This window comes from Miniopterus natalensis, chromosome 19 (genome assembly GCF_054644295.1).
Source record: "Miniopterus natalensis isolate mMinNat1 chromosome 19, mMinNat1.hap1, whole genome shotgun sequence".
Classification (NCBI taxonomy): Eukaryota; Metazoa; Chordata; class Mammalia; order Chiroptera; family Miniopteridae; genus Miniopterus; species Miniopterus natalensis.
In genome coordinates, this window is record NC_142099.1 from 36039771 (window position 1) to 36064517 (window position 24747).

General features: G+C 40.6%; 1 protein-coding gene across 1 annotated transcript in view; it reads left to right on the forward strand.

The window, feature by feature from the left end:
- NME7 (NME/NM23 family member 7) overlaps positions 1-24747 on the forward strand; it is a 103846-nt gene that overhangs the window by 12893 nt on the left and 66206 nt on the right. The window contains exons 2-6 of the mRNA XM_016202372.2: positions 10855-10962; positions 11616-11782; positions 16771-16881; positions 19675-19725; positions 22504-22711. Of these exons, the coding sequence (XP_016057858.2) occupies positions 10855-10962; positions 11616-11782; positions 16771-16881; positions 19675-19725; positions 22504-22711 (645 nt within the window). The remainder of the gene's footprint in view (positions 1-10854; positions 10963-11615; positions 11783-16770; positions 16882-19674; positions 19726-22503; positions 22712-24747) is intronic.

Below are 24747 nucleotides of genomic sequence, written 5' to 3' on the forward strand. Positions count from 1 at the left end.
CTGGTTTTTTTCACTTAATATATCTTATACACTGTTCCAAACCAATGTTAAGAAATATATTTTATTCTTTCATTTGCTCTGATTTAACTAATCCATTTATTGATTTGGCCTTTTAACATATTTTTGCAGATACATTTTACACACATCCATAATTATTTCCTTAGAATAAATTAGATAGGGAATAACTGGGTGAGAGGTCATGTGCATTTTTAAGGCTTAAATATAATTTTATCTTTATTGTTGAAAGCATTACAGATATCTCTCATTTTCCCCCCATTGTCCCTCTCTACCCTGCTCCTGCCCTCTTCCCATGCCTTCACTTTACTGTTGTCTGTATGTTATGGGTTATGTGTACATGCACATAAGTTCTTTGGTTAATTTCTTCCTATCCCCTTCCCTCTGAAATATGTTAGTCTGTTCCATGCTTCAATGTCTCTGGACCTATTTTGTTCATCAGTTTATTTTGTTAGAGTCCGCAAATAAGTGAGATCATGTGACATTTGTCTTTCTCTGACTGGCTTATTTTACTTAGCATAATTCTTTCCAAGTCCCTCCATGCTGCTCAATGGGTAAGAGATCCTTATTTTTCACAGCTGCATAGTATTCCACGGTGTGAATGTCCCACAGCTTTTTTATCCACTCATCTACTGATGGGCACTTGGGCTGTTTCCAGATCTTAGATATTATAAATAATGCTGCTATGAACATGGGAGTGCATATATTCTTTCTGGTAGGTGTTTCAGGATTCTTAGGATATATTCCTGGAAGTGGGATTACTGGGTCAAATGGCAGCTCCATTTTTAATTTTTTGAGGAAACTCCATACTGCTTTCCATAGTGGCCGCCCCCGTCTGCATTCCCATCAGCAGTGTACCAGGGCTCCCCTTTCTCCACACCCTCACAAGCATTTGTTTGTTGATATATTGATAGTAGCCATTCTGGCAGATGTGAGGTGGTACCTCATTGTTGTTTTAATTTGCATCTTTCTGATAATTAGTGACATTTGCATTTTTTCATGTCTCTTGGCCATCTGTATGTCCTCTTTGGAGAGGTGTCTATTTTTAAGTTTTGTCTTCCCTTTGTTGAGTTGTATGAGTACTTTATGTATTTTGGAAATTAACCCCTTATCAGATGTATCATGGGAAAATATGTTCTCCCATACAGTGGGCTCCCTTTTCATTTTGATGCTGGTTTCTTTTGCTGTGCAGAAGCTTGTTAGTTCGATGTAGTCCCATTTGTTTGTTTTTTCCCTTTGTTTCTTTTGCCCTAGGTGTTGTGCCAGTGAAAATTCTCCTGCATGAGATGTCTGATATTTTACTTGCCTACGTTTTCTTCTAGGATTTTTATGGTCTTACGACTTACATTTAACTTTTCTATCCAGTTTATTCTTGTGTCTGGTGTAAGTTGGTGGTCTAGTTTCATTTTTTAGCATGTACCTGTCCAATTTTCCCAACACCATTTATTGAAGAGACTGTCTTTACTTCATTGTATGCTCTTGCCTCCTTTGTCAAATATTAACTGAGCATAATGGCTTGGGTTGATTTCTGGGGTCTCTTTTCTGTTCTATTGACCTATATGTCTGTTCTTGTGCCAGTACCAGGCTGTTTTGATTACAGTGGCTTTGTAGTATAGCTTGATATCTGGTATTGAAATCCCTCCAACTTTGTTGTTCTTTCTCAAGTTTACTGCAGCTATTTGGAGTCTTTTCTGGATCCATATAAATTTTTGGAGTGTTTGTTCTAGATTTGTGAAATATGCTGTTGGTATTTTGATAGGGATTGCATTGATTCTATAGATTGTTTTGGGTAGTGTGGACATTTTAATGTTAATTCTTCCAATCCATGAACACAGTATATTATTCTACTTGTTTATATCATCCTCTATCTTTTTTTCAACATTCTGTAGTTTTCCAAGTACAGGTGTTTTACCTCCTTGGTTAAGTTTATTCCTAATTATCTTAATTTTTTGTTGCCATGGTAAATGGGATTTTTTTTTTTTTAGTTTCTCTTTCTGAGAGTTCATTATTGTTGTACAAAAATGCCATTGATTTCTGGTTGTTAATTTTGTATCCCACTACATTGCCAAATTCATTTATTAAATCTAGTAGTTTTCTGGTGGAGTCTTTAGGGTTTTCTATGTACAATATCATGTCATCTGCAAATAATGACAGTTTTACTTCCTCCTTTCCAGTCTGAATGCCTTTCATGTTTTCTTGTTGTCTGATCGCTGTGGCTTGAACTTCCAGTACTATGTGGAATAAGAGTGGTGAAAGCAGACAGCCCTGTCTTGTCCCTGTTCTTAAGAGAAACACCTTTAGTTTTTGCCCATTTAGTATGATGTTGGCTGTAGGTTTGTCATATGTGGGCTTTATTATGTTGAGGTATGATCCCTCTATTCCCACTTTGCTGAGAGTTTTTATCAAAAATGGGTGCTGAATTAAAACCACAGTGAGATATCACCTCACACCTGTCAGAATAGCTACCATCAACAAATCAACAAGTGACAAGTGCTGGTGAGGATGTGGGAAAAAGGGAACCCAGTACACTGCTGGTGAGAATGCAGACTGGTGCAGCCACTATGGAAAACAGTATGGAGTTTCCTCAGAAAATTAAAAATGGAGCTGCCTATGACACAGTGATCTTACTTCTAGGAATATATCCTAAGAAACTGGAAATACCAATCAGAACTTATGCACCCCTATGCTCACAGCAGTGTTATTTCCAATAGCTAAGATCTGGAAACAGCCCAAGTGCCTATCAGTAGATGAGTAGATAAAAAAGGTGTGGGACATTCACACCGTGGAATACTACGCAGCTATAAAGAAGAACGATCTCTTGCCCTTTGAGACAGTATGGATGGACCTGGAGAGAATTATGCTAAGTAAAATAAGCCAGAGAAAGACAAGTATCACATGATCTCACTCATATGCAGAATCTAATAAACAAAATAGACTGAGGAACAAAATAGATCCAAAGACATAGAAGCATGTAGCAGTCTGACGAGCCTCAGAGGGAAGGTGGGGGTGGAGAGTGGGTGGGGAGAGAGTAATCAGAGAACTTACATGCATATGTTCATAACCCACAGATACAGACAATAGTATGGGGAAGGCCTGGGAGTGGGGCCGATGCAGAATGGAGGGGAGCAATGGGGAGAAAAAAAGGGGGGATATCTGTAATACTTTCAACAATAAAGATAAATTTAAAAGCCCAGCCGGCGTGGCTCAGTGATTGAGCCAGGAGGTCACAGTTCGATTCTCGGTTGGGGCACATGCCCAGGTTTCGGACTTGGTTCCCAGTGGGGGGCATGTAGGAGGCAGCTGATGACTGACTCTTTTTCATCATTGATGTTTATCTCTCCCTCCCCCTTCCTCTCTCTGAAATCAATAAAAAAAACCCCATATGTTTTTAAAAAAGGTTTTAAAAAAATGGGTGTTGGATTTTGTCGAATGCTTTTTCTGTGTCTATTGATATGATCATGCGATTTTTGTCTTAATTTTTTTATGTGATGTATCACATTTATTGATTTGAGAATATTGTACCAGCCTTGCATCCCTGGACTAAATCCCAGTCGGTCATGGTGTATGATTTTTTTAATATATTGCGGAATTTGATTTGCTAATATTTTGTTGAGGATTTTGGCATCTATGTGCCTCAGGGATATTGGCCTGTGACTCTCTTTCTTTGTAGTGTTTTTATCTGGTTTTGGAATTAAGCTAATGCTGGCCTCGTGGAAAGAGCTTGGAAGTGTTCCTTCCTCCTGGATTTTTTGGAATAGTTTGAGGAGGGTGTTAGTTTTTCTTTGAATATTTGATAAAACTCCCCTGTGAAGCCATCTGGCCAGGGCTTTTGTTTGCTGAGAGGTTTTTGATTACTGCTTCGATTTCATCAGTTGTTATCGGCCTCTTCAGGTTTTCTGCTGCTTCCTGATTCAGTTTGGAAGATTGTATTTTCCTAGGAATTTGTCCATTTTGTCCACATTATCCAGCTTGTTGGCATAAAGTTGTTCACAGTATTTTCTTACAATCCTTTGTATTTCTGTGATGTCAGTTGTTACTTCACCTCTTTCCATTTATTTGGGTCTTCCCTCTTTGTTTCTTGATGAGTCTAACGGTTTATCAATCTTGTTTGTCTTTTTAAAGAACCAGCTCTTTGTTTCATTGATCTTTTGTATTGGTGTTTTTTGTTTGTTTGTTTTGGTCTCTATGTCATTAATTTCTGCTCTGATCTTTATTATTTCCTTCCTTCTACTTACTCTGGGCTTTTTGATATGCATTGCCAAATTACCTACAGAAAAGTCTTACCAATTTATACTCTGCTAGCAGTGTGCCCTGGTGCGTATTTCTAAGCTCTAACCTGGAATTTCTGTACATTTCATACATACATCAAAGAGGTGTTTATTTTTTAGGAGTAAATTTCTGCTTTTTTTGTGGCTGTAGAGAGAAGTGAATACTGTTTACTTCCTTTTTGAAAACTGAATTTCTAGAGTGTATGAGTGATACATATTTTCTTCAAAAATTGTAATTCATATTTTGATCCTCATTTAGGGCTTCTGCAAAATTATTATGGTTTAATACATAATTACAGGGCTAACATTGCTGGGGGTTTGTAAAATGCCTGAAGCCTGGATGTGTTGAAACCCACATTGAACACTAGGTGGCACCCCTCCATCATTGGACACTTTGTTTCAGAAAAGGGCCTGGATGGATTTGATTAGTTGCTTGTTACTTTTAATCACACTGATGTGAATGGTGGCATATGAATACCATTCACCCAGAAAGAACAGAGTTCACAGTATCACAGATTATTTCTCATGAAGCCTAACACACACACTTTTCCCTTTCACAAATTAGAAAACTGAATGAAGCCTAAATAATGAAAAGAATGCTCTCCTTTGGGATTAAACTAAAAAATGTTTTGTGTTTTTTTGGAATCTTTTACTTAACCAAAATATCCTTTATCCTATTTAAAGAAAACCCCAAAATGGTAAGCTACTAAATTAAAATAACCCATGAAGCAGATGGGTTACTATAGGAAAAGTAGTCAAAAGGTGGAAAGATTATCCTCATTGTAGCCCCTCAGACAATGCCTGATGGTCAGCGCTTCAGACACCCGCTGATCCGACGTAGTGCAGGTTCCCACCCCGTTACAGAGGAGCAGCCACACTTAGAGTCACTGGAGTCTGCATCGCTTGACCTTGCACAGAAACTCGGGATTGATACAAGGATGATAGTCAGAAGTGCTCAGACTCATTCCTTTTCCCACTGGTTTAACACAACACTGTAATGGAGGCTCTAGGCATCACAGTCGGCCAGGGAAAAAGGGATGACAGCATCCAGACAGGGTGGGAAGAAGCAAAGCTCTCTGCACTCACAGGTGAGATGACCTGAAATGTAGAAAAGTCTCAAGCACCTACAAAAACAAAACACAAAGACTGTTATAACTAATGTGTTCAGCAAGGTTGCAGAATATAAGACCAATACAGAAAGATCAATTGCATTTCTATATACTACAATGAACAATCTGAAGAGGAAATTAGGAAAACCATTCCATTCACAACAGCCTCAAAAGAACAAATACTAAGGAAGGAATGTTTTCAGCAGCAGTGCGAGGCTTACACTGAAAACCGCAGAGCACTGCTGAGTAAAACGTGTTCATGGATTGGCAGAATCAGTATTGCTAAGGTGGCAGTTCTCTCAAGTGGTAAATAGATTCAGTGCAGCCCCATCAAAATGCCAGCATATATTTTTGTGGAAATTGAGAAGCTGATCCTGACATTGATATGGAACATCAGTCTGGCCATTGGGAAACAAGGGTCTTTGTTGAACGCTGCCACTTAACAAGTCATACCACTCCTGCCAAGTCACGTAACTTATCTCACCTTCATGCATGTCCCTCTGATCCCTGAAATTCTGTGAAAATCGAATGCCAAGTACTGAAATGTCAGATGGCCAGGGTTGGTCTGGGAAGATGCCACAATGCTTGTTTGCTTTATGATCTATAGCAGTTCAGCCTGGCTTTTTAGGGGAAGTCTCCCCCATAGACAGTGTGGCATTGTGCTTTTACATGGCCCACATGGATTTAAGTGTACAGTAGTGATCTGCAGAACCCGAGAGGAGGACTTCAAGGAATCTATGGGGCCCAAGCTGAAAAAGATTTAAAAAGCCCTTTCTTCCCTGAAACTGGATGTGTGCCTTTTAAAGTGATCCCATGTATCTAGGGAAATGGTTCTTTTCTGGCATTTCTTGCTCTTTAATAAAACTGAGCAGGAATGGAGCTGAGAGTGCACAGCTGAGGGTCACAGTTGGGGAGCACCTGAGCTTGTGTTCCACGTCCTCAGCACTGACTTCTTTGTGTTCAAGAGCCACACTGATGCCTCGACTTCCCCCATAGTATCTCAGACGTCTTTTTTTTTTTTTTTAAAAAGAAAATACCATCTTGGAAATATGTGGACTCCTCACGTTGAACATCATGTTTTCACAAAGGTAGAAGACATTTGGCCTTAAACTGTAATTTTTTTAAAAAAGAAAAAAGTTGTGGCAACAGTTTTACTTAGATCTTAAAGAATTTAAGTGGAATGGGATAATTAAGTTTAATAATCCACCTGCCTTTTCCTCTCAATGTGAAATGTTTATCAGGCTTTATGAATGAGAGATGCTAAGCTAGAACCCCGCAGGAAGCCCTTTTCCCTGGAGCTCACCTTCTGTTTGCCTTTCGAGGTGGATTCCTGAGGGAGCAATAGCCCTTTGAGACCCTCTGGACAGGATCAAAACCTGTCCTGGCCACTCCTGAGTTAATATTTGACACAATCCAATGCACGAGAAATACTTGATCCTTGAAAGAAGCCTGGAGGAAGAGATTTGTTAAAGGTTTGGTTCAAAGCACGTTAACATTTCCAGCCTCGCCAGGTAAGGGAAAATAGAACCCGTTCAGCTGTTGTCTTAGTTTCCCTTGTACCTACACCGTGGCGTGGAGGTGAAGCCCAAGGGGCTCTTTGTGTGTTTGCCTCCTGTGCCGGGTAATACACCTTTATTGAACTAGCATGTCCTCAGAATGTTCAAGGCCAAGCTAAGTTTGTTCTTGGGAAATCAGGTTTCCCCAACCCTCACTGGGAGCTGCTGGCTTGAGGTGGCAGGTTCTCACGTGCTGCCGGTTTCTATTATAATGTCACTCAGGGTGGCTGTAAGAACATGGAGGAAACCTAGATTAAACTAGAGGCCAGCTGACATGTCGGCTCCATCATCTACATAGTTTGCTCCAGACTGTCGGTGAAGTCACAATGAAACAGATCCATTTACTAACTTAACCATGCAAATTCTGAAAATCAGGTTTCTGTTAGTTCTAGACTGTTCTCTGTGACATGGTACGTAAACTTGTCTCAGTGCCACTAGGGCAAGGGAGGCCTTCCGTGTGAACACGCGTGTGGTTGCCTGTGGTGGAGGAAGCCTTCCTGAATTCAGACAGCGTCCGAGTGCACTGCACATTTCCCACTGCATGGACAGAATGAAAGGTCCGACAAATGTGGCCTTTCTAAGATCTGCTCACAGGAAATTAGGTTGAAAGGGTTTCACTTCGGGTTCTGGAGCCCCAGCAAACAGAGTAGCTGTGTAGACTGTGGGTCCCGTTTCCCTCAGATACCTCATCAGCACTCACCACTCTCAGGAGAGTGGTCATGAGCATGGGTCGGGCATCCAGCAGCCTGTGTTCACCTGCATCATTCTGGACATGTTTATTAACCTACCTGATCCTTGGTTTCATCATCTTTGAAATGGAGATCATAACACCATCTCTCTCATGCTGTTGTCTGGATAAATATGTAGGGTTAGAACTGCTTACTTAGCACACAGCAAGTACCCAACAGGAAGTGCTGGCCCCGAACTCGAACGTGTCACTATTACGGCTCTTACAATATTGACTTGTAACAGTTTGTTTACAAGAAATAAATTGGGTCAAGTCAGGGATTGTTTCTTGGAATTTAAAGAATGTACCTCAAAGCTTGGCACCAGATAAACAGTTGATAAATATTTTGGGAATGAATCAGTCGGTGCATGAATGGAATATCTGATCATCTGTGGTCTCTTTTCCCCCTATTTTTTTTATTGTGGTAAAATACACACTGTAAAATTTACCGTCTTAACCATTGTAAGTGTACAATTCAGTGGCATTGAATACACTCACAATGTTGTGCAACCATCATCCCCACCCATCTCCATCGCTCTTTCATCTTGAAACACTGAAACTATGATCAATAAAAAAATACCTGGCAAATTAATGGAGATGAAATAAAGACATTCCCAGACAAATATCTGCTGTGTCTTTGAACCCACTCCACTGCGTCATATTACTGTGGCCTCTGCATCTTTTCTCTTCCATGGATGCCCTTCTGTTTCACGAACTGACTGCCTTCTCTAGGAGTCACATACTGACCTGAGGAACTCCCTTCCCAGGACCTCATACACACATCTTTTTTTTTTTTTTTTTAATTTTAAATATGCCTATTGATTTCGAAGAGAGGAAGGGAGAGGGAAAGAGAGATAGAAACATCAATGATGAGAGAGAATCATTGACTGGCTGCCTCCTGGGGATCAAGCCCGCATGTGCCCTGACCAGGAATTGAACCGTGACCTCCTGGTTCATAGGTCGACGCTCAACCACTGAGCCATGCCGGCCACACTCTTGGTTTGTTTTTTGTTTTTTTATATCCCACTTTTCTAGTTCTTGGGAGATACCATTGGTTTGCTATAAGCTACTTTGTCAGCCAGAAATAATAGTTTTCATAAACAGTACTTTATTTTCTTTGTATTCAAACTGTTTTCTGGATAGTGTGTTGTGCAAAATTTGACTACCTGCCTCAGAATTAGAGTGTCATGGGCGGTTTTGTGGTTAGGCTATCCGGATCAGAGGAAGTGTCAGCCTTCTTGGGATTTTCATTTGCCTGACTACCCTGCCCTTTACCTCCTGTTTCCCATTATATGTGCCTCATTTCTTCCATTTTGTAGTGTTATGTATGTATTTTAGTGTGAAGGCAATAGTTCAATCAAGCCTTTGAATGAATATTGTAATATAGATAGTAAAAAATTTATTAAGTTACTAATATTCAAATTTTATATTAAAAGAGGTGTACAATACTAGAAGGCACAGTGAAACCTAAGCTTTAAAAAGCTGTGTTTATAAGAATTGTTAAGAAAAATGTATGAAAAAAAGCTATTACAAATGTCATGGTAATGTCTCTTATTTTACCTTTATTTTGTTTTGACTAATAAGCATTGTTTAAATGTATCCTTTCTGGATGATTGTGGGGAAAATAAAATAGTATGTTAAAAACTACCTATATTATAGTTTATGAGTATAATCATTAACATAACTAGGCATACAACTTCTACTATTAGAACTTATAAGTGAATTATTAACAATTCACATTTATAAGTGAATTATTAACATCCATATACCCTGAACTGAGAATCAGATGCTAAATCCAAATTAGCAACAAGACTCCTAGATTCCCTTTTTCCTCTGTCTTCATTTTACTATTGTAATGAAGGACTTCTGGGGGCCACAGTATTTTTAATAATATATATGATGGGAAATCCTGCTTTATAGTCAAGGAGAGCGGGCCAATCTTTGACTCATTTTTTCATCTTATCCTCAGTGTTAGCCCCTCACAGACCTCCAAGTAGAGGGGAAATGACCCGGGGCCCTGCCACTGTGCTTTGGGACCCGGGGCTGCTTTTGCAGGGAGGGTGCAGGGCGGGCTCCCCAAGGGCGGCCTAAGCCAGCCAGGCCGGAGAGGAGCGGGCATGCCCTGGAGGGCCGGGAACCGCTCCAAGGGCTGACTGGTCCCCTCTCTCGTGGTCGAGCTGAGCCTTCCCGGACTGGATAGCAATCCAGGAGGACCCCGGACTGGATAGCAATCTAGGTGGATTGCACGGAGTCTCCTCTCTGCTCTACTCAGGGCCCAACTTGTACTGAGGCCCTCAGCTTCCCTGGCCCCTCCCCTGCCCTTCTCTGGCAGGAATTTCCCTTGCAGAATTTCTCCTTCAGGAATAAAATTTTTTCATGTTTAATCCTGTCTTGGAACCTCATCTGCTTCTCAGAGGACCTAGACTTACACATTCTCTATGATGTCTATAAAAAGATACTATCATGTGAAATGACTAAGAGAGACAGGGTGTTTACTATGATTTTAATGACAATGTGCTAATACTGTTAGGTACTTAAATTTAGGAAAGTCAAAACTTGATGTAGCCCAGCCGGGCATGGCTCAGTGGTTGAGCATCGACCTAGGATCCAGGCGATCAGTGTTCGATTCCTGGTCAGGGCACATGCCTGGGTTGCGGGCTGCAGCTGATCACTGACTCTCCCGACGTTGATGTTTCTATCCCTCTCTCTCCCTCTCCTTTCCTCTCTCTGAAATCAATAAAGATATATTTAAAACAAAAACAAAAACAAACAAAAAACAACTTGATGTAATTGAGAGCTGGCCACTCAGAATTTTTTTTTCATGGCAGTTTATGGTCTCTGTGTGTCAACTTGCTTTTGGCAGGACTAAATTATTACAATTCTAAAAAATGTTCTAAAAAGTGGTCGATTTACTCAGGATGACTAGATGGCTGTGGAGTATTAAGCAGTCCATAAGTCAGGTTTGAGATACCTGAGGTATCTTTAATTTAATAAATTAGAAGGGCATATATCTGAGGGTGGGCTGATAACTGATATTGTAGAAAAGCAGAATAATTCACTATAATAAGTATAACAGATGGTTTATTGTACATATTTGGTAACTCTTGCTTTCACTTTGTATGATTTCTACAAGAGTGCTTATATTTTGTGTGTCAGTGTTAAAATCCTTTTTGTTGCAGAATCTCAGTGAAAGGTTTGTTTTTATTACCGAGTGGTATGATCCAAATGCTTCACTTTTTCGACGGTATGAGCTTCTGTATTACCCAGGAGATGGGTCTGTGGAAATGGTGAGTGAGCTTTTCTTTACTTGGGAGTGGGCAGGGAGTGAGGTGGGGCAGGGAGAGGAATTCCAGTTTTTTTAAAAATGTCAAAAGTAGGAACTCATATTTTTTGGTTAGAGAACAGAAATGGGGTAATTCATGTTTTGGATTAAGTGATAGTCAATAGTGGCTCTAGGTAAAGCTGATCATGGTTACAAATGTTCTACCACTATTGAAAGCTGTTTATCTCTGCAAAAGGCCCGATTGAAGATGGAGCTAAGGTCCTGCTTATTTCTTGTGTCCCTTCCTTGGCAGCCCCTTTCACGGGTGACTCCATTTGGTATTGGGGCTTTGTGTAGGCAAGAAAGCAGACATTTGGAATTTTTCTGGGATTTCAGAGGTACTACTTGCTGAAATGATTTGGCAGTAAACAAATCCCTATAGTCAGGGTTTTCTTAAAGTATTAAATGTGTAAGAAGAATTTTTTATGTTATTACTTGAGTAGACTAGGAAATAGAGAAGTTATAAAAGAAATTTTGATTTGCATTTGTAGCAAAAACAAAACAGAATGTAGCCTATGTTTAATGCAGCAGAACTGAGAACTTTTTCTAGTTTACAGTGAGGTTGACCCTCCCTCCTGACCGTTGCTTGTTTCGTGGTGCTGTCACTCTGGGTTCTAGCATGATGTGAAGAATCACCGTACCTTTCTGAAGCGGACCAGATATGACAGCCTCCACCTGGAAGATCTTTTCATAGGCAACAAAGTGAACATCTTTTCTCGACAACTGGTGCTGGTTGATTACGGGGATCAGTACACAGCTCGCCAGTTGGGCAGCAGGAAAGAAAAGTAAGAAAACAATTACATAATTTTTTCTTTTTCATTCTGAAAACTTGATGTCTTGGTACCAAATTCTGGTTTTTTGTTTCTACCTTGTGTTTTACAAAGTAGATATTTTTCAGTGATCCAGTTTAGAATTTTGTGGACTGTATTCTGTGGTTTGCTTCCCTTGGCTGCCAGGGTGATGCCCATAGTCTCAGGCGGTGATTATTTTCTGGAGGAAAAGTACAAACATTTTATACACCCTCAGCAATCATGGTAACATGCATCTCACTGGAAGCTGAGATTTGAATAGAAAGTCTTGGTGTGTAGGATAAACATGGCTTATGGGGGAAAGTAATAGCTCAGCTCTAGACGTTCATTGGTAAGATCAGTGCATTACATTTACATATGTTGTGTTGTTGGTATTTTTGTACATATTCCTACCATTTTACTGATTTTCTGCGTTTTCCTCTTTCTTTCGTTGGTTAGCTGCGGTACAGGTGTGTGTCCATCAGGTGAAATCTGTGATTTATTGCTCACATCTTTCACACAGTCACTGGGTTTTTTTCCAGCTTATTCTGTCAATGACCAAAATCTTGTTAAAATGTCCCATTATACTTGTCATTTGTAGTTATGTTCATTTTTTGTTATAATTTTGAGGGTATGTCACTAGGTTTTAAAATTGTTGATTCTTCTTGGGAGATTGAGCCTTTTGCTATAGAGGAGACCACCCTCCTCCAGTGACGGGCTTGGCCTCGGGGTCTGCCTGGGGGTGCAGTGGCGGCCCTGCTGTCCTTGGATGATGTGGGCCCGGTGGCCTGCCTTCATCCCTCACTCCCAAACCCTGGCCTGTTCTACACACGCCCTTTCCAAATAACAGTTATTTTTTAAATCTAGTCTGGTATTCTTTGCCCTTGAATAACAAATTTTTTTTTTTTTTTTTTTAAGAAATCCAGTAATCCAGTTTATAGTCCATCTTTTATTGCATAGCACTTAGTTTTAATGTAACTCCTCATATACTTGGGTTTGCTGCTGCCATCTGATCCTGTGCCTTTTCTCCTGCCTGCTCTGGGTTTTGTTATTTTTTTGTTCCTTTTCTGACTTGTTTTAGATTGGTCGAGGGTGCTTCAATGTATTCTTTTCTCTCCTCATTTGAAAGGTGCACACTCTTTTTCAACACTGCTGATGCTTGAGTGTTGAACTAGAAACTGCAGCATGAGCATTGAACTTCAGAGCCTAACATCAGCCAATATCATTACCCCCTTCTTGAAAACAAGACCCTCAGGACACTGTGGCTCAGTTTCCTCCTGCCTTGCTGAATTATATGCCAGTTCTTTTTAGTATTTTTTGTGAACCTAGCAAATTATTACTGTTTTATATTATCAATATTCAATTAGAGTTCGTACTTTTGCTTTTATTATTATTTTTATCTCAAGCTTTCTGCTTGGTATTATTTCAGTTTGCTTAAGTTAGAGTTTTTTAGAATTCCCTTTGCAGTGTGCCCAGCAGACCTGTGGCAGACTCTCTGTCCTCACCCCTAATGTCCCTGAAACAAGCCCCTTCTCTGTGGCAACCTTTCTGTTTCCTCTTTGCTTCATTCTGAATCTATTCAAAGTTCTTCCTGCCGTTGCATCTAGGCTTCTGTCAAACCACTGGTCTAGTTCTTATTTTCATTCCAGTACTTTTGTCGCTAGATATTTCCAGCAGTTCCTTTTCACGTCTCCGTGTTTATTACTCACAGCTGTAGTTCTCTGTTGCCTGCTGAACTTCTGCAGCTTGTCTCTAGCCTTTACCCATCGCTGGCTCAATGGTTTCCAGTCCAAATGGGACAGTGCCTGCATCCCAGGTGTTTGCGGGCCTCTGGGTCCTGTGCTGTTTCCTCTACTTCCCCCTCACGTTGGGCTTTTTCCCCTTTGCATGTGTGTGTGCTTGTGTGTGCGTGCATGTCTGTGGTTACTTTTGTGTGGTGATGATCGCCAGGTGTGTGTATGTATATGCATACATGTGCAGGATAGATGTGTATTGTGTGTTGTTATGTGAAGTAGTTGAGGTACAGGACGAAGTGAATTTCCTCCTGGAGAAACTGTGTTCGCTCTGTTGCCTGGAGGCACCGTAGCATCTGGACAACTGAAGTTCACAGGTGGCAGTTCCCAGACCACCTAGGTGATGGGAACTCTGCTCCCAGACCATACCAGCCTGGTTCTTGCTGGTTCACCCTTAGGGTGTAGCTGTTGGTCCCAAATTATTGCAGGGGCATCCTCTGCGGGGCCTGTTCTCCTCTCCCGGGGATGTGGGACAGTTTAAAGTTCAGACCTGCCCGGCAGGCTGTGCTGGCGAGCCAGCGCCGCTTTCATCCCCATCTTCTGGTTCCCCATTTTTCTTTCATTTCATACCAATTATTGTTTAATATCTAGTCAATTTATCTTTGCTTTAAAAAAATATGTTGTCCTTTGTTTTTAGTTTTCCGTGCAAGGAGTGTCCTGAGTAACTTTGCCATTGTCGAGAGTGGAAAGCTCTGGCCCCCACTTTCCTCCGAACACAGGTGCCTCGTTATGAGACCCCTTCACCGAGGGGCAGGCACACATGCCACGCTCGCAGAGAAAACAACAGCGTACACTGGGCCTGGGGTTGAAGCTTTAGGATGGGTTTCTTCATGCCGAGGGGCAGTGTGAATACCTTTGGAGATATTTACATAAACTAATGTGGGTTACAGTTGCCACTGGCATTCCTGTAGGGGCGCGGCACTGCACCGTCTAGGACGTGGGTTGCATGGCGTGTTGGTTAGTCTTCACCGCATCCACATTTGCTGCAGTTTCCAATCCGAGCCTGAAGGTGTGTGAGGACCACGTTCTCTGCAGGCTCTGTGAAAATCGGTATTTCCCGGAAGCCCGGATGTGAAGACTGGCCAGACTTTTCCACCCTCTGCTGCTAAGAAGTGTTAATGTTACAGGATGATTTTCGTGCTTTTTGGTTTTCTTCTGAGAGTAGCTCATACTGTGTCCTGCAGAGCGTGGCTCAGCGTAGGTGGGAGGAAGGTATTACAGTGGTGGCCCCAGCGAGCCATCCTTCCTGGCAGCCTCGTCCTTGCCTTGTCCCTCTCACATTGACTCTGGGCTTCACCATGTGACCAGCATTGGCTAAATGGACAGCATCACACATGCCTCAAGGGGATGTTTGATAAAGGTGCACCAGACATGCCCGTCTGTGCAGGAAGAAACCTGGTCTGGCCTGCCAAAGGACGGAGGGCCACCAGAAAAGAGAAGCCTCGTCCCCAAGGCCCTAGCCAAATGAGCTGCGTGAGTGACCGCAAGCGCACCACTGCCAGCCAGCCTGCCTGCAGAATCCTGAGCAAGTGTTTAGCCCCTGCATTCAGGGCGGCTTGATCTGCAGCAACAGAATCAGGCGCTGTGCACATTTGTGCACTTGGATTTCTTCATGTGCTCTCCTCACTCTTAAGTAATGTGCAATTTCTGAGGCCTGTCTTATTTTCCCTCCAAAGTTCGTTTTAATCATATCTATGGACAGCTAAGCGGCAAAGACGAGGTGGAGGTATTTAGGGTAATTAACCACAGTGAGCCACCCTTAGTCTCTTGTAGGCATTTAAGGAGAACATAAAACTGCATCTTAAACCAAGTCCTGTCCTTTCATGTTTTTCACGCTGTCTCTCGTTGGCAGAAGTCGATGAGTATGGACGTGTCTGTTTTAAGAGCTATGGTCCACAAAGGTTCTTGCAGAGTTTGGCATAAACAGTTTATGGGTTTGGCTTGTGATATTTGAGTAATGTGAGCTAAAAAGGGACCTGTTTTAATTGTGTCTTCCATGAAGCCATAGGATATGAAATACTGTAGTTGACTCACCTGCTTCAAACAAAGAAAAAGAGAGTCTGGTACAGCTTGTAACGAACAGCCCAAGATGAATAATTTTTGTTTTTTTAAAAGTTTTAAAAGCCAGCCCTAAGTTACATCTAGTTGTCGGTGAGGCTGTTTGAGTTATGAGAGCCTCAGCTAAGTGCATCTCCTTGGTGGAAAAGCCAACTGTGAAAACCCAGCAATCTCCATTTATGGATTCCATGAGTTAATGTCACTGTCAGAAAACTGGAAATAAAGGGGGAGAGGCAGCCGTCTGAACCACAATCTGTGTCATATAAACTGAGTCACTCTAGCTGACCTGGTTTTCTTTTGCACTTGCAAATAGTGGCCTTTAGGACCTTGTGATTTTGTTCCTTTCATAATTTAGTTGTGACGGTATCTGTGGTGTGGAAGAGGCGCAGATTTGGGAGTGTCGCCAGCTGGGTGTGTTGTTCTGAAGGTGCCACTGACTGGCCTTGAGATCTTAGGCACATTTACTTTCTGAGCCTAGTTTCCTCATTAGTAAAATGAGGGCGCAAGCGATCTCCATTGCCAGCAATGGATGACTTCTGTGGCTTGGTGGGCCAGTGGACTGCTCTGTGTACCTTGGAGGAGGGTGTGATTTTAAAAGTTAGTGGCTTCTGCTGGCCACTTTCTTCATCAGGAATGAAGGTGTTTGGCTCTTTGTGCATCACTCATACTATGAATATGAATGAGTGATATGAAAGTATTAATAGAAGAATTTGTATTTATTTCCAAATCAGTGCTATGCTGAACTGACTGCATAGCATACGTACGTTAAAGCCAACAAATCATGCTGATAATGTATTTGATACAACTTTTTAGAAATTTCTTCTCTTTTATAAACTGTATCCTAAGAAATAGAAATTTTAAAACCTGTTTTCTAATTTTGGCGTATTAAAATGACAATTTTAACGTATTTTCCCCTAAGCTATTATTATTATCGTTAGATTGGGTACCTTATTTTGATTTTCTTGGGAAAAAATAGTTAATTAACTTAGTTTGCAGAAGTTTTTAAGAGACCTTCAGTGCACTTCTCTTTATAATGGATTGTGATGCTTGATTAGGGAGACGATCATTGCTTGGTAATTAAAAGTAAAAACTGAGTTATTTTAATTTTCAAACTTATTCTTTCTTTCTTTACAGAACGTTAGCTCTGATTAAACCAGATGCCATTTCAAAAGCTGGAGAAATCATTGAAATAATAAACAAAGCTGGATTTACCATCACCAAACTCAAAATGATGATGCTTTCAAGGTAATTTGTTGATAATTATCAGTTATGCAGTGTCTGGTTCCCTTTTGTAAAAAAAAATCATCTTGTATCATTCATGTCATTGTTTAAAATTTAAAAATCTTCCACTGACTGGGGAGAAAAAAAGGTAATCTAATTAGAATGAGAAGATGTAAGGCAGCTGGGAAGCAGTAGTTGCCAGACCATATGTGCCTCATTACCTGTGAGTTGTCTCTCGTTGCCCCACTACTTTCATAACCCCACTGTGGCCATGGTAATCTCTCACTACATCAGTAGAACACTATATAAAAATGGAAGGCGAAGAAATGAGTGTTGCATTATTTCCATTTGACATGGGAGTGTTATTGTTGAGATTTTCAAAAGTGATGCATTTGGAAATGTATTTAGCTTCTCCCAACATATATAAAATTGGGAAATATACCTGTTTACTACTCTGAAAAGCAATCCATTCTGTCTCAGCAGGTGTTTTCTAAGATACTTAGTGAAAATAAGAGTGGCCTATAGCAGGGGCATTATTGTGGCAGGTAGGCGGGGCTGCTCCAGCGTGTTCCTCTGTTACTCCCCCAGTTTTCCTGTGTTTAGGGTCGGATGTCTTCTCACTGCTGTTCCAGATGTCTTCTCACTGCTAGTCCATGGCACGGTTGCTTTTCTGTCTCTGAGCACAGGTGCATGGGTAGCAGTAGATACTCAGCTTCACTTTGATCAGTTCATTCCCTAGAAACCATAACAAAACACCCTCAGTTCCCAGCAATGACATACGTTTAATTTGGATTACTTCCCTACATGACATCTCCTAGTTTTATATTTTCTAGAAAGGCAGGAGGCTTATAATTCAGAGCACAGAGTGTAGAGCTAGTTTGCTTATAACTGCCCCTATCTAGGTGTATGACTGACTGAACAATTTATGTTTGTGCTTCAGTTTCTTTATCTGTGAAATGTTGGGTATCATAGCACTGGTGTCAGAAAGTTGTTTTGGGGCTGACATGAGTTTAATAAATGTCAGGTGCTTTGAGACGCCCTGGCTCGTAGTAAGTGCATCTCAGTGTTAGCCGTTAGTAGTAGTAGCGGTAGTACTAGTGATATCATTATTATTTAGTGGAAACCAAAGTCATGACCCTTTATAAGTAGTTAAATTTGTCCCATTTCTGTACATATTGAGAATGCTTGCTCTTATAACAGGCAATGGGACTGAATTCTGGAGATAAAACTTTCAATAGTTTCAGTGAGATGAAACATTTTTATGTCTCTACACTTCCAGTGTCCTATACTTTGGCATCAAACTTCCCATGTTAGAGATACACAAGACAACTTCATCTTTAATTGTCTCTACCATCTCATGCATTTCTATTAATAGTACTGTCAAGTCTTGTCTTTTACCTAACTTAAAAGCTAGTCTGTTACTCTTTCATGGGTGCTAGCAGAAGACAGGAGACTTCTGGGTCAAAGGCGGAGGACTTTATTGTGGTACAGCAAACGGCACGAGCCTCATGTTTGTGTTGGTTTCCTGCTTGCCTCCTCTGTGGCCGTGGAAATAATATAACATGGGCCCCGGTGGGTGCTGTATACACCATTGATTGCATCACAGCTGCAGAGCATTGAACTTGGCTTACCACTTTTTCACTAGCAAGCAGCAAACAAGCCTGCTCTTTGTACTGAAGAGAGACATGACCTCATCCCTCACAGATAATCACCCTAAACATGGCTCTGAGAAGTGATGGGATAAAGAGCAGCCAGGGCCTCGAAGTCTTGGCATATCCAGTGAGACACGTTAGGGGCATCAGAGACCCAGGAAGTATCTCCCGAGACTTCAGTCTTCTCTAAACTTATTTGTGCCAATTCAGTTCCTCCATTAGCATAGTATCCTAAAGGCAGCAGCTGAGTTTCATCTGACTTTGTATTTCTAGTTCTTGGATCAATTCTTTAGTCAAGGTAGGCACTAAGCAAATATTTCATGAAAGAATCAATGGTTAGATCTCTGTGAAAGAATGGTGCATTTCTTTATAAAAATACAACAGAACTTCTTTAGGTGGCTTCTTTATAAATGCACCTGTTAGTATCTCTTTCCGTCTAAACTTTTTAAGGAGGACTTAGATAAGAGTGATGGGAAAAAGTTCATCAACTCTCATCTTGGTTCAAATTTTAGATTTTGAATGGAGATAACTGCAGGGCCAGCGACATGTTAGAAGAAAATAATGACACCGTTTTCTTAGTTTATTAAGATTTTTCTTTTCATTGATATTAAAGATTATGATTGTTTTTCCTCTTTTAGTAGTTCAGTTGTGTTGAAAAATAGAATTGGTCATTTTGTAGTCTTGCTGCAGACTCTTTAAAGCACCCCCCACATAAGGTTTTCTGGCATGCAGTTTTAACTCATTTTTGTGAATTTTTCCCCTTACCCTCTAGAATTTTTTTTTTAATTGCTTTCAGAGAGATGAAGGGAGGGGGAGAGAGCGATAGAAACATCAATGATGAGAGAGCATTGATCAGCTGCCTCCTGCACGCGTTCTACTGGGGATCAAGCTCGCAACCCGGGTATGTGCCCTGACCGGGAATCGAACCATGACTTTCTGGTTCATAGATCGATGCTCAACCACTGAGCCATGAGAATTTGTTTTTTTAAGTTGGTAATAGGGCATAAGCAAAAAATGGAAAGGAGGAGGCATTTGAGCCAAATATTTGGTTAAAAAATAATTCACATTCAGATCAAACCAATAGAGAATTTCATTTTTATTTTATTAATGTAAGCTAAAATTTCTTATGTAATTGTTAACTATTGTCATTTTGATTATTTTATAGGAAAGAAGCAACAGATTTTCATATAGACCATCAGGCAAAGCCCTTTTTAAAGTAGGTGCTGAGTTTGGGGCTAATGGTATACAACAGAGAATACCCTGGAAAACAAGAGAATGATAATTTAGAGTTAAAAGTTCTGTTACATGAAAATAATCTATTGAAAGGACCCCAGCAACCTCTTGCAACTGTAGAGAAGTATTTTCTAAGAATTTGTTTTTCTATTCTTTTATTAGATAAGAATTCTTATCATTAAATATCTTAAACTTTAATTGGAAGCAAATAGGATGATTTGTTTAAATTATAAGGAACATCTCTTTCCTTTTAGATTTCAGTAGATTTAACATGGGGTGATAATTACATTTCATGTTGAATATTTATTTTTGCTGTGCTTTTAAACTCTTATTTTGTCATTCTTGTGTATATAAATCAATGTTCTTAGAACCCTTATATTTTAAATAATTTGATATACATTTTGTTCCTTGAATTATAGCAACAAATATATGTTAGAAACTGAATCTATGTTCTAAATATTTTGCTTGTTTGTATTTGTTTATTTTTTAATTTATTTTTTTGTTAATCCTAAGCCAAGGATATTTTTTCCATTTTTTTTTTTTTTTTTTTTTAGAAAGAGGGGAAGGGAGGTGGGGGGGTGTGGCAGAGAGAAAGAGAGAAAAACATCGATGTGAAACATTGATTGGTTGCCTCCCACACATGCCCCAACTTGGGCCGAGGATCAAACCTGCAACCCAGCTACGTGCCCTTGACTGGAATCGAACCCGAGACCCTTCGGTGCTTGGGCAGATGCTCTAACCACGGAGCCACACTGGCCAGAGCGTGGGTTGTTTTTTAGTTTAGCTAAACATTGTGCATCTCGTATTACTGTTGACAGAGGACCGCTTACATTTCTAATAAAGAAGGCTGTTGGCCAAGCTCCCGGGCTGGACATGCCATTTGGTACCCTGCACAGAATAGTGGTTAAAAAAAAGAGCTTGATGTAAGAAACTTATTATGTTATAGATTGTTTTAAATCAAGCATTATAGAGTGTTCCCAAACCTTGTTAGTATAGGCACATATAATTGTCTTGGAAGTTACTCTTTATTATATAGCCTTTGTATAGGTTTATAGCATTATATTGCAGCTCCTGATTTAATGTCTAACATGTAATTAGTATGTGGTAAATTTTATCAAATGGATGGATTAACTAGATTTCATATTGTATTGAGAAAGACGTAACAAAAGACATAGCAGCAGTAATGGCAGGCGGTTTCACAAAGCACTTCTGTTACGATCAGGCACGCCCTTCCTTGCGTCATTACGTGCCACTCATACTGTGGTCTCTTCCGCGCTATGCTCTAAGAATTCTATGTTAGTAGGACATTAGGATATAGATTTTTGAGGGAGCTTCTTCTATAGCCTATTCTGATTTGTAGGTGATCATTAAATGCTGATTGAATGAATACATATGCATTTCTTCCCCTGACTTGGATTCCTTAAGTCTAATTTTTTTGGCACCTAAGGCCTAGAGAATATGTATGAGGAGGTCACATGGGCCTTTTAGGATGCAGGGTATGAATACTTTTACATACATGCTATTTCTTAGAAATATTCTTCAACATGAAATGATTTAGAAAGGGATTACTGAGGGGTGTGGCTCATGGAGCATGGTTCACCAGGGCAGGAAGTGTGTGCAGCAGTCAAGAGTTAAAAGGCCCAGAAGGGCTGTCGCACCTTGTCCTCTCTCCAGGAGAGTCCCCAGCTCTCTCTTAGTTAAATGGGAGAGAAATCTGGGCTTGCTTTAAAAAGTAGACTGTCCCTGCCTAGCACAGGAGGAGGAATGGTGTCACTTATTTCACAGTTAAGCTTGTCATTGCTGCCTTACACACATGTAGAAGTGAAAACATGAGGTTTTGTTTTTCATTCCTTGGGGTACTGTCTGACTCAGTGCTGGATTTTTAATCAAGGACCTATGTGCAGGCTTTAATAATTTAGGATAGAAGTAAGTCACTGTAGTTTTTATGCTAATAAAAGGATATTTCTTGAAGGCCTATTTTTTTTTAAATAACTAGACAACTTAATACTTATTGATTGAAAGTTGAGTGTCATTCTTTGAATTCTAATAGTTTTACACAAAATAAATACATACTGCAGATATGTTACAAGATATTACTCTCATCACTTTCTCTGTTGTGACATTTTATGACTACAGTGATAAAGCACATGAAAATAATAAGATTCCTGTACCCTTCAGAGCAACAGGAAAAGCATAGATCAACAGTATGCATTTAAGTCAGTGAAATAGTCTTAATCCAATGAAATTGATTTTTCTGCTTAGAGTAATTGCTTTTTAAAAAAAAAAAAAAAAAAAAAAATATATATATATATATATATATATATATATAACTATTGATTTCAGAGAGGAAGGGAGAGGGAGAGAGAGAAAAACATCAATGATTGAGAGAGTCATCACTGATCCACTGCCTCCTGCAGGCCCCCTACTAGGGACCGAGCCCGCAACCCGGGCCTGTGCCCTGACCGGGAATCAAAGCTCGATCTCCTGGATCCTAGGTCGATGCTCAGCTGCTGAGCCACGCCGGCCGGGCCAGGGTAATTGCTTTGATAACACTAGCAAATTGTAGTGATTTAGGCCACTGCGAGACACTCGATTTATGAAAAATGTACCTTATCCATGTAAAACTCACTGTACCCAGTAGTTCTGAGATCATATCTGTGTGTGTGTGGAAATACTGAAATTGTAATATATTCTTGTTGTAAAGAGAGAGACCTCGGTTGACAGGACAATGAAGCAAGTCCATCTTTTACCTGTTTCCCAGTGAGCTCATCCAGTTTATTACAAGTGGTCCCATTATTGCCATGGAGATTTTAAGAGATGATGCTATATGTGAATGGAAGAGACTTCTCGGACCTGCCAACTCCGGGGTGGCACGTGCAGATGCGCCCGGAAGCATTCGAGCCCTCTTTGGAACCGATGGCATAAGAAATGCAGCTCATGGCCCCGACTCGTTTGCTTGTGCTGCCCGAGTAAGGAGCTTAAAAATACTTTAACTTAGTTTTGGTTTTGTGAAATGTCTGATATCAAAGTGTAGCATCTCTATCACTGCTGACTGAGGGTAGTTTATGCAGCTGACCTTGTGGTAGAAAAAACCTTTGACCTTTTGTCTAGGATTAAACAGCATTTCAGTGATACGTCTCCCTTGTGAGCTGGCGATCTGGTCACAGCCATGATAAGTTTTCTCCATTTACAATACTTGTCCCATTTCTTATTCCAGAGACTGAAATTACTGAGGCTCATCAATGTTTAAATTACTGAATTTATGTTAGAATACCAGCTTAAGGACAGTGAATATTCTAAAAGAAGGCATCGTTGGCTGGATTCCCTCCTTGGTTCCTAGCACTCCATTTTCAAGCTTACCATCTTTCTCTTTTCCTATGTATATCTAGTGTTTATGAAAAAGCTTTCCTACAATTGTTCCTTGTTTTATTTTTATTTTTTTAAAATACATCTTTATTGATTTCAGAGAGAGGAAAGGAGAGGGAGAGAGAGAGAGAGAAACATCAATGATGAGTCATTGATCGAGCCCGCAACCCGGGCATGTGCCCTGACTGGGAATTGAACCCTGATCGCCTGGATCCCAGGTTGACGCCCAACCACTGAGCCACGCCCAGCTGGGCTTTTTGTTCCTTATTTTAAATTCGCACAAGTAAGGTATTTTACTGGGTTTACATTGATGTTGAATTAATGAAGTGCAAGTTTTTCTTGGCATTGTGAGAAGTTTCTCAGCTCATTTAAGATGGTTTTTAGTCTGGTATGTTTGCAATGAAATAATATTAGACAGGTTTATAATAGTTGATTTTTTTTTTCTTACAACTCTATTAATAAATTCCTTCAGCTTGCCTTTCACATTAGACCTTGAATCTGATCACTGTGGTCTGAGTCACTTATATTTTGTCTGGACTACTGCAAAAGCTCCTGGTTCTTTTCATTTCTCCTCTTACACTCACTTTATGAAAATTTTATCTTGTCAAGTGAAATTACCTATGCCCAGAGTGACCTTTATAAAACAAATTGTATTCACAATTCAACTACTGAAAACCCTTCGGTGAATTGTTGTCTCTTGTGGAAAAGCCTCTGAAGCTCCACCTGCCCTCCCCTCTCTCTGCAGCTTCGCTTCCCGCCAGTCTCTCCCTGCTCACTGTGGCCCGGGGGGGGGGGGGGGGGGGGGTGAGGAAGGAGGGGCAGATGAGGTCACAGAAGTAATCGTGGGGTCCTGCAGACCACAGAGTACAAGACTGTTGGCCTTAGTGTGTGTTAATTATATCTCAACAGAACTTAAAAAACAACGAATAACAACTCTGCTTAACTGTTACCACCTCCTTGGCTCTATGCGCAGCGCCCCTCCTTGCAGGGCCCCTCCTTGCAGTGCCCCTCCTTGCAGTGTCCCTCCTTGATACTTGCTCTTACTCACTGTGTCCCTCCGTGACTCTACCTGTCTTAGAAGTGTTTGATTTTATATTTAGCCCCCTAATAGGCTGGGAACTCTTGAGGATGTCTAATTTATCTCCATACCGCCAGGATCTAGATCACAGGTGTTTTAAGTTTTGGAATTAAAAACGATAACAAATCTAATGTTTATTGAGCGCTCACTATGTATAAATCACAGGCACAGTTCCAAGCACTTGAGTGTCTCATTTAGATCTTAGCCATCCTGTGCAGCTGCTATGCCATCCCATTTACTGGTGCAGAAACAGACTCGGTGAGTTTCAGTACCCAGGCCACATGCGGGCTCGAGCCCAGGCCAGTCTAGCTCCCGAGTCCCTGTGCGTGGCCACCTCTCCCCACTGCATGAGCTGAAGCCGCAGCGTACTTACAGGCTTTTAGGATGTGGAAGTCATGGAAACTAGAGAAAAGAAAATTTGTCATCAATAATTCTGCCAACAGTGTTTACAGTTTACCTATTTATGGCATATTCCTTCTAGCTCATTGCCTCGATCATTGATGTAATCTGCAAAGTCAACACCATTTTACATGGTTTTAACTTAATTTGATTCTTTTTTCA